The sequence below is a fragment of the Salvelinus sp. IW2-2015 genome, linkage group LG31 (assembly GCF_002910315.2).
Source record: "Salvelinus sp. IW2-2015 linkage group LG31, ASM291031v2, whole genome shotgun sequence".
NCBI lineage: Eukaryota > Metazoa > Chordata > Actinopteri > Salmoniformes > Salmonidae > Salvelinus > Salvelinus sp. IW2-2015.
This window is the reverse complement of record NC_036870.1, coordinates 12,767,734-12,777,648: the sequence shown is the minus strand read 5'-3', so window position 1 is coordinate 12,777,648 and position 9,915 is coordinate 12,767,734. Positions and strand designations below refer to the sequence as shown.

Sequence of the window (9,915 nt, the reverse complement as noted above, 5' to 3'; positions counted from 1 at the left end):
GGAAGATCCATTCATCTGTTGTGGAGAAATCTTAATGATAATGGGAGGCGGCCGTTAAACCACTGCCTCTGAACTTTTCAGCTTTTCTCGTGTTGTGTGTGTGTTGTATGTTGAGACAGAGAAACATTTTTGGTCATCCGCATACACGGATGAAGACCCTCACTGAGTGATTCGGACCACGCGGGGCAGGTTTTTCCAGTAACTGTGGACTGGAGGGTTACGGCCCGGAGGAGAGTGTGCTGTGTTCCCGCTAGGAGACATCCTGGAACCTCGCCCCACCCCAGCCTCATCGCTCGACTATCCAACCGCCCGGCACTCGGTGTCAGCCAGCTTACAGCCCGCCCAGGTTAAAAAAGGGAAACCCCAGACGGCCACGGTGGCCGCCCCCTAAAGGGGGTACTTGTCACACCCTGATCTGTTTTCACCTGTCTTTGTGAGTGTCTCCCACCCACCTCCCAGTGTCGCCCATCTTCGCCCATATTCCCTCGTTCTATTTTATAACTGTTGTTTTTCTGTCTGTCTTGTGCCAGTTCGTCTTGTTTGTCATGTCAATAACGGGTTTTCTCCAGTTCCTGCTTTTCCCCGTCTTCTCTTGTTCTTGCCCTCCTGTTTTGACCCTTGCCTGTCCTGTCTCTTGAGCCCGCCTGCCTGACCACTCCATGCTGCCCCGACCCTGAGCGCTTGCCTGACATCCTGTACCTTGTCAACCCCACAACCCTGGACGTCACTGCAATTTGACCTGCCTTGTCCTTGACCTGTCTATTGCCTGGCCCCTGTGGCAATATTTAAACTATTGTTTAATCGACCGGTGTCACATCTGGGTCTTACCTTCATAACCTGATAATCATACTGTAACAGTAGCAACTGGAGTGAGCAGTTAGCACAGACTGAATTTTTACTCGTGTTTTAATTATCCGAAGCCATACCTTTTTTACCGTTTCAATTGGATGTGTTTACAATGTCTGGATGTCATTTTAAATGAATGATGACCATTCATCCTCGACTGTTCAGAGGCACCAATAATTATATATTGGGCATACGTATGTGAGGGGAAATATAGCATTTGATTTTTTTTTTTTTTTCAAACACCTGAACCAGCTTTTTCCTGATAATCTAGAGCCATTTAATCGTTCAGCCTAATTCTCAAATATATATATATATATATTATATATATAGGTTATTAAGCCTACCTTTACTTGTTTAATTATTCATTTGAATTAATGAGACCATTGACTCTTAAGAAAAAAATTTGTTCATTTCCTTAAGGAGTTTAGTACAACTGCAACAACTGTATACACTGAGTACAAGAAAACATTTAAAAACACCTGCTCATTTCCAGACTAGAACTGACCAGCTGAATCCGGTTAAGCTATGATCCCTTCATTATGTCACATTGGATTAATCCACTTTTCAATCAGTGGAGACACAGTTAATTAAATTTTAAGCCTTGAGACTATTGAGAAATTGATGATATATATGGCTTCACACTCCAGTTCCCGTGTGTATTTCAAGGAATGTCCACTACCCAAAGTAACATCCAGCCACAACTTGATACAACTCAATATTAAAAAAAAAAAAAAAAAAAAAAAAAAAAAAAAAAAAAAAAAAAAAAAAAAAAAAAAAAAAAAAAAAAAGAGTCCTAAATTGTATGTACCAGTGTCAGGCTGGTGGAAGGAGCTTTATAGGAAAGGCGGCTCAATTGTAATAGCAGGATTTGTTAATAAATAATAAATGAACTGTATCAAGCACACATAAACATATTAAACGACATTTGACCACCGTTCCATCGATACCATTCCAGCCATCAACTAGTCCGCCTCCTATAGCTCCTCCCACCATCCTTCCACTGCGTTGTACCCTCCAGTTGATATAGATCATCAAAACCAAGGAAATTAAAGCAGTTTTTTGTATTTCTAAAGTCTAGCAACCTTGCCAACAGGCAAGAACAGCTAATTATAGTTAGGCAAGCTGCTCTAACTGGAAATGGCTTGGTAGCTAATTATCTGAAGTTGGGAAAGATATGGAAAAAATAATCTACTGACGTCGCTTAAAGGCCAACTTAATACATGCTAGGTTAAAAACAATGAACCTACTATTGCAAACAACGTGTAAATATCACAAGCGCCAGCCAGCTAATGTTAGCCTAGTTAATAAAACAACAATGCTATAACGTTCATACACGTAGCACTAGCTAGGAGCCAGGCCAAAGTAACGTTAGCTAGGCTAACATACACGTGTAGCTTTCGGAAATTAAACCACTTTTCTGTCAAAACTTAGAAACGTGTAAGATATCTGAAAATGTAGCTAGCCTAGACTATTGTACCCGTATACATCATCATGAGCATGATGGATGCATCTCCCTGTCGTGGAACCATGCCACCCAAAATGCCCTTAGTTTGAAGACATAATCCTGAACAGGTGTTTTTCGCCATCTTTTAGCTATCAGACTCTAATTCCAACTGATTTCCAGAAAACCGATCCTCCACAAAGTGGAGAGAGCAAAACACTATGCCAGTTACATTTTTTTTAAATCACAATTGACAAGATTACCAACACAGATTGAGCTCAAATAGACAGAAGCCCTTATTGCAGACCAATCCAAACTCCTCTCTCAGCATTGTCCAGCCCACTCATATATCTCACCAATCATGGGCTAGTGGAGTTGCCTGACTTATTGGTTTACCAAAAGTCCCATAATTAACAATTTGAATTCGTATTTACAGGCATAGAAGTTTTGTATTAAGTGACATGAACGGAGCTGGATCGTGACTTACAGAAACAGCAGAGAGCACAGCCCTAACCACATCGACGCGACTGGAGTGGTGAGGTTGAAAAGCTTCAAGTCGTATTTGAGCTTTGTCTGCCGCAAAAAAACGCATTTTTGCCCTAAAAGAAAATACAACATTTTCAAGATGGCTCGCCTGTGAAGTCGTTCGACTTTGTGAGCAGTATGGCTAGTTTCCTGAAACAGGTCACAATTGTGCATCTGTAAAAGTTTGTGAGGTCTTTAGGGCCCAAGCTGATTTTCTTCAGCCTGGATGGAGAGGTGATAAAAGGCGCTGATCTTCTGCACCTTCGTCTCACCAGCACTGTCTTGTGGGTTAACCATTTATGATTGTCAGTGATGTGTATGCCGAGAACTTAAGCTTCCACTTTCACCACTGCAAGTCCCAGTCATGTGGATAAGGTGTGTCACTATCTGCTGTTTCCTGAAGTCCACGATCAGCCTCTTTGTTTTGTTGACGTTGACGAAGAGGTTATTTCTAGCACCCACTCTGCCAGCCTCACCTCTCCCTGTAGGTTGTTCGTCATTGTTGGTAATCAGGCTTACTACATGTTGTCGCCTGCCAAACTTGATGAATGAGTTGCCACCCAGTCATGGGTGAACGGGAGTAAGAATGGGTTGAGCACGCAACCCTGTGGCCCCTGTAGAGATCAGCGAAGTGGAGGTGTTCGTTTCCTACCTCACCACTTGGGAAGCCCGTCAGGAAGTCCAGACCCAGTTGCAACAAGGCAGTGGTCAGACCCAGGGCCCAGATGGGAGGTACTAGGGTGTTGATGGCTGAATGTAGTCAATGATAGCTTCCTGAGTAGTATTCCTCTGATCCAGATAGATAGGCAGTGGCGTGCGATGCAATGCATCGTCTGTGGATCTATTGGGCATTAGCAGAATTGAAGTGCGGCTAGGGTCAGGTAAGTACAGGTATATGATCCTAACTAGCCTCTCAAAGCACTTCGTGATGACAGAAATGATCTTACGGGCACTGTATTATCCTCAAAGGCGGCGAAGAAGGTGTTTAGCTTGTCCGGAGAACAAACGTAGTTGTCCCGACGTGGCTGGTTCGCTTTATGTCGTGATTTCTTAGACCCGCCTGCCACGATATTATCTCTTACACCAGTCTACCAGTAATACCCTTCGTTTTGAGGCATTGAAAAACCTCACAGGGTCTTATAGTAAGATCTGTGTATCCCATAAATTAACTGCCTCACCTGAGGGACCTTAACAGAAATTATATGTGTGGAGTACAGAGATGAGGTATTCAATTGCAAAATCAACTTTAAACACTATTATTGCCACAAGAGCTTCGAGTCCATGCAACTTATTATGTGAGCTCTGTTGAGGCACAATTTTACAGTCCTGAACTTATTTAGACCTTGCAAAGAAAAGTGGTGAACTACTATGCTCATTTGTTATTAATTTGTAAAGAAATGTCTAAAAACATATCCACCTTGACATCATATGACGGGCGTATTCTTTTATGGTCAGAATCTCCGAAGTATGGAATCAACTTTTTTAAAGATATATGCTTTTAAACAACAAAATATGGAAACAGTCAAATGGTCATGTGAATACTTTACAGCAAAGACCAGTGTATGACGATGCATTAGCTCCGATGGGCCAAATTTGGTTTCAATCAGTAAAAGATATCTACAGTCATGACTCATACTAAGCGCCATGTGCTTTAAACTCACTGCCTTCATATAGTTACTAATTACTGAACGCCATGTTCTCTCAACTCACTGCAACTCTCTGGGACAGGTGAACATCTGGCTACTGTGCTGCTCTATTCTGGAGTGTAATGCAGTCAACCCTGCCCATTGCAAATAGTCACTTTAACCATAGCAACCAGCTTCAACCCAATCTTCCCAGCCTCGAAACCCTTCTGGGACTGGGGCACTGTGTGTTCTGACTAAGGCTGAAGGAAAAAACCCCAGGAAAAAAACTTCACGCTCAACAATAAACTGCATGACAGTTCAAGTTGGGACTTCACTCTCAGGTCTTTTCATGGCTACGTAAAACTATACATTCATTTGTGACAATATAAGTTAGATGTATTACCTATCTGACAAACAGAAGATCAAAGGGTTTCTATCGTAGGACACTGTCAAGACTTTCTTTACAATAACACTTGGTCCCACAAAGGGTCAATATTAAGGCCCCCTTCTGGTTAGCCATCATACTAAATTATCTCCACACGCTTGCCCACAAGTTCAACATGCAGATGATGCAGACATGCGAATTCCATGATGTCACACTCCAAAAAAATGGTTTACAAGATTAACTGAAGCTATGTACACAGTCTAACAATGGATGAGAAATTGATTCTTCGCCGGTATTAAATATCAACAAGACTGCTTTTTCTGTACTTCAATCATAAGAAACTTAATGATTCTTTCCAACAAGCTGTTCTTAATGGGGAGAATCTGAAAGTTCTGTCTATTCTCGCAGGGATCTCAAGCTCATTTTGATCCAACTTGACATTTAAGACAACAGTGAAGAAGGTTGGTTACACGATTCAAGTTTGATTATCCACACTAGGTTTTATAAACCCTTAATTCTTCATTTTAGAGGCCGCCAGAACTATATACGCATGCTATGATCTTCCTCACATCTGAAGATATGCCCTCACCAAGCAGAGTACTTTCTGAAAACCCAATTGAATCAACTCGCAAACAAACACTTTTGATTACCAACCCAAATAGTTACCACATTATCAACTCATTCACAAAACATAATTATTTCAGTCGTGTATAGCTGTTAAGCAGTATGTAGATGCAATCCTTGTCTCTTAAGATCCTACATGTGTTGCTTCCTCCACCCCTATGCGGCACTTTCATGCTCAAGGAAGGCACCTCCTGTCACGGCCGTCGTTGAAGGAAGAACTGGACCAAAGCGCAGCGTAGTGAGCGTTCATTACTTTTATTTTTGGAATGACGCCAACAAAAACAATAAACCATACAAAAATGCCCGTGCCACTAACATGGTCAAATTCCCACACTGAAAGGAGGGCTACCTAAGTATGGTTCCCAATCAGAGACAATGATAGACAGCTGTCCCTGATTGAGAACCATACCCGTCAAAACATAGAAACACAAAATCATAGAAAACAACATAGAATGCCCACCCCAAATCACACCCTGACCAGACCAAATAGAGAACATAAAAAGGCTCTCTAAGGTCAGGCGTGACACTACTTGTCTTATTAATATATCAGTGGAGGCTGCTGAGGAGAGAGATACCATGTGTTTGATACCATTCCACTTATTCTGCTCCAGCCATAACCACTAGACCGTCCTCCCCAAATAGGTGGCCTCCAACCTCCTGAGGAATATACTTTTGGTTTCAACTTGTGATAGAAAGTCTCGTAAATTACAGAATAACTGTATTTTATTTTCTTTTGATAATCATGAAAACATTAAAAGAATATGTATTTTAAATTCAAGCTGCAATATGTAGCTTTTCAGCAACAAGACCAAATTCACACGAGTTATAGATCTGTAATTTTATTGAAAGCAAGTCTAAGAAACGGTAGATTATTCTATGTGAGCATTTTCTATGCTTCCCATCCTTAAGTTTCATTTTTGCATCTTTTACTTTAGGTTTTGTACACCAGCTTCAAACTGCTGAGTTATGGAAAATATATTTCACAGCAGTTTAGATGGTACAATGATTCACTATACTTGCTTGTTTTGCCAAATCTGCTGAAATTAGTCAAACTACAATTTTAGCAACCAGGAAATGACAGTCCTTTCTGCATAGTGCATCTTTAAATGTAATATTATTGTAGATGGTTACAGTAAACTGGAATTTACTTCTTCAGCATAGGCTTATTTTTCAACAGATTTTAAATGAATGTATCATGTATGAATTGGTCATACATTAGGTGGATTTTTCTTTAAAATAATTATTTTTTAATAATAAAATGCAGTTTGATTCCTAGGATTTATCCATTACAATAAGGAAGAAGTATGCTGAAATGTTTCATTTAAAATAATACATATTTTGGAAGATAATTGAATATATTTTCTTCATCTCATTGTAGTATAATATGCTTCAGTAGCTACTCAAAGGAGAAGTGAAAGAGTGACAGAAATACTGATAAACTGTGTGTTTGAGGAACGAGAAACCTACTAATAGAAAACAACATTTAATTAACAGCTAAGATGTAAAACTGCTGCATCATTATTGTCGTATCAGTCTGGTGATTGATTGACAGCTCCCCTCTCCCTAACGTCCCACCTGTCCTTCTAGGTGGCGTTCGTCCCACTCTGACGGTCATGTGGCTGGCCAACAAGGGCCTCCCCTCAGCAACACCTGGGAGGTGACTAGCACACTTGTGCTGGGCTGGACCCTGTGTGGGAATACTTCCTCATGCTGGAACTTTTAGCTTTTTTTTTCAGACAAAACAACTTACATACACTAACACAACATTAAACAACACTATAGACCACATACAGTACAATAATTACATATTATGTCATGACTAAAAAACATTATAAACACACGTTCTAAAGACAATTACACTCTTTATGATATTTACATCGATCAAGTGTTTAACTCACAAACGTGACAAGATCATAAAAATATTTCAAATGTCTAGGAGAGAGAATTCAAGGACCTGGAGCTGAATAACTAGAACTTCTACCATGACCTGTTCTAATTCTTGGTACTGCTAGTAGCAAATGAGAATGGACACGTAATTTATATTTATTTACCGACCTGATTCATTTTTAAAAAGAACAGAGATAAAGTGGCATTTTACCCAGTATGGCCTTATAAATCCTGTATACCAGTGTTTAAGCCAACGCAAGGTCAATGACGACCAGCCAACGGCGCTGTAAGATCACAATGATGTGTAAGATGTTTTTTGATTGGTATTGAACCTAGGGCTGCATGATATACTGAACAAGTGCTCTCAGGGTAGTGGTTGAGGCCTGCAATATATAACATCACTAAACATCTAAATAGCATAGTGGAACAAAACAGAATATATGTCGGATTCTGATGTCAAATAGATCTGCTTGGTTCCATATCACATGTGTTCTGAACCTTATTACTGTAAAGCTGTTGGTTCTGACATGTTGAGATAATAAGACATTCAATATTTTAAATTGTTTTGCCTGGATATCATTATTTAATGAGTTTTACCATAAACATCTTCATGATGTTACTAATACTAAACCATGTGCTCATAAACCCACTGGTCTTCATGATGTTACAAATACTGAAACCATGTGCTCTAAACCCACGTCTTCATGATGTTACTAATACTGAAACCATGTACTCTAAACCCACTGGTCTTCATGATTGTTACTAATACTGAAACCATGTGCTCTAAACCCACTGGTCTTCATGATGTTACTAATACTGAACCATACTCTCTAAACCCACTGGTCTTCATGATGTTACTAATACTGAAACCATGTGCTCTAAACCCACTGGTGTTCATGATGTTACTAATACTAATACTAATAATATTTAACATGTCCTTCAAAACAAAGCATTTTCTACAGCTCTGTATCCTTAGTGGTCCCAGTGTGTTAAAAAAAGATGTAACATTTTTGCAGAATATATTGAGCGATATGTACAGTATGTGTCATATTTAAAAGAATTGGTGTTTAGAATACTAGAATACGGGAGACTCTGTAGCTCTGCAGGTGTTGAGTCAGAGTAGTTCCTCTTTAGCTGAAGGAGGTTTTTGTACGGCGCTCTAACACTGTGTGAACGGAGTGCTGCCACCCTTCTGACAGTAGTAATCTGCTGCATCTTCAGCCTGGACTCCACTGATGGTCAGAGTGTAATGAGTATAAGGACTACCAGATCCACGCCCACTGAAACGACCTGGAATCCCAGACTGACGGGTTGCACCATGATAAACCAGAAGTTTGGGAGCTTCTCCAGGTTTCTGCAGGTACCACTGGAGATTATTACCAGTACTTGAACTGGCTGTACAGCTGATAGAGACAGACTCTCCTGGACTAACAGACTGAGATTTAGGWGACTGGGTCAGAATTATATCTCCTGATGATTCTGAAAAATAAAACAAAAGTGAAGAATGGCGGATTAGTAAGGTTATCAAAAKAAATAGAGATGGCTAATTTTCCAAATACTATCATGAAATATATCAGGCAAAACCAGAAGATTAAAAAAAATTATCTGCAATATTCACAAGCTAKGTTTAAWTCTGAAGCCAAWCCCATCATGAATCAAAGTTAGTCAAAGTGTCTCTCACCCTGAACAAGGAGCKCCAGTGTCCACAGCAGTAGAATCAGTGACATCATCATTGTMCTGCGTGTCAGTGGCTCTGAAAGGAGTGAACAGTCACTGATCAACACTGGGGTTTTAAAAGTATGAGAAGCAGTGAGGCASGACAGATATGCAAAGCTTTCATCATTTACACAAATACACGCAACGTGCACACACACAGATAAATGAAGTCAMCAATTTTCAAAGTTAGGCCTACTGTGAGACTAATCTGGAKGCTGATAAGAAATCCCACTATGCCCTCAGATGAACCATCAAACAAGCAAAGCGTCAATACAGGATTAAGATTGAATCCTACTACACCGGTTCTGACGCTCGTCGGATGTGGCAGAGCTTGAAAACTATACGGACTACAAAGGGAAACCCAGACGCGAGCTGGCCAGTGACGTGAGCCTTGCAGACGAGCTAAATTTATTTTATGCTCGCTTCGATGCAAGCAACACTGAAGCATGCATGAGAGCACCAGCTGTTCTTGGTGATAACGCTCTCAGTAGCCGATGTGAACAAAACTTTTAAACAGATCAACATTCACAAAGCCGCTAGGCCAGACGGATTACCAGGACGTTTACTCAAAGCATGCGTGACCAAACTGTCAAGTGTCTTCACTGACATTTTCAACCTCTCCCTGACCGAGTCTGTAATACCTACATGTTTCAAGCAGACCACCATAGTCCCTGTGCCCAAGGAAGAAGGTAACATGCCTAATGATTACCGCCTGTGGCACTCACGTCAGTAGCATGAAGTGCTTTGAAAGGCTAGTCATGGCTGACAACAGCATCCTCCCGGACACCCTAGACCCGCTCCAATTTGCATACGCCCAACAAATCCACAGATGACGCAATATCAATTGCACTACAGATCTCTCTCTT

The 9,915-nt window shown here is 40.6% G+C and overlaps 1 protein-coding gene and 1 gene segment (V, D, J or C); one reads left to right on the top strand and one right to left on the bottom strand.

The window, feature by feature from the left end:
- Positions 1–9,915, top strand: part of LOC111956180 (teashirt homolog 1-like) — a 445,767-nt gene that overhangs the window by 304,615 nt on the left and 131,237 nt on the right. The window lies entirely within an intron of this gene.
- The window catches only part of LOC111955925 (immunoglobulin kappa variable 3-15-like), a 49,577-nt gene continuing 47,812 nt past the window's right edge, over positions 8,151–9,915 (bottom strand). The window contains 2 exon segments of the V gene segment in view: positions 8,151–8,812; positions 9,015–9,086. Coding sequence covers positions 8,493–8,812; positions 9,015–9,086 — 392 coding nt within the window.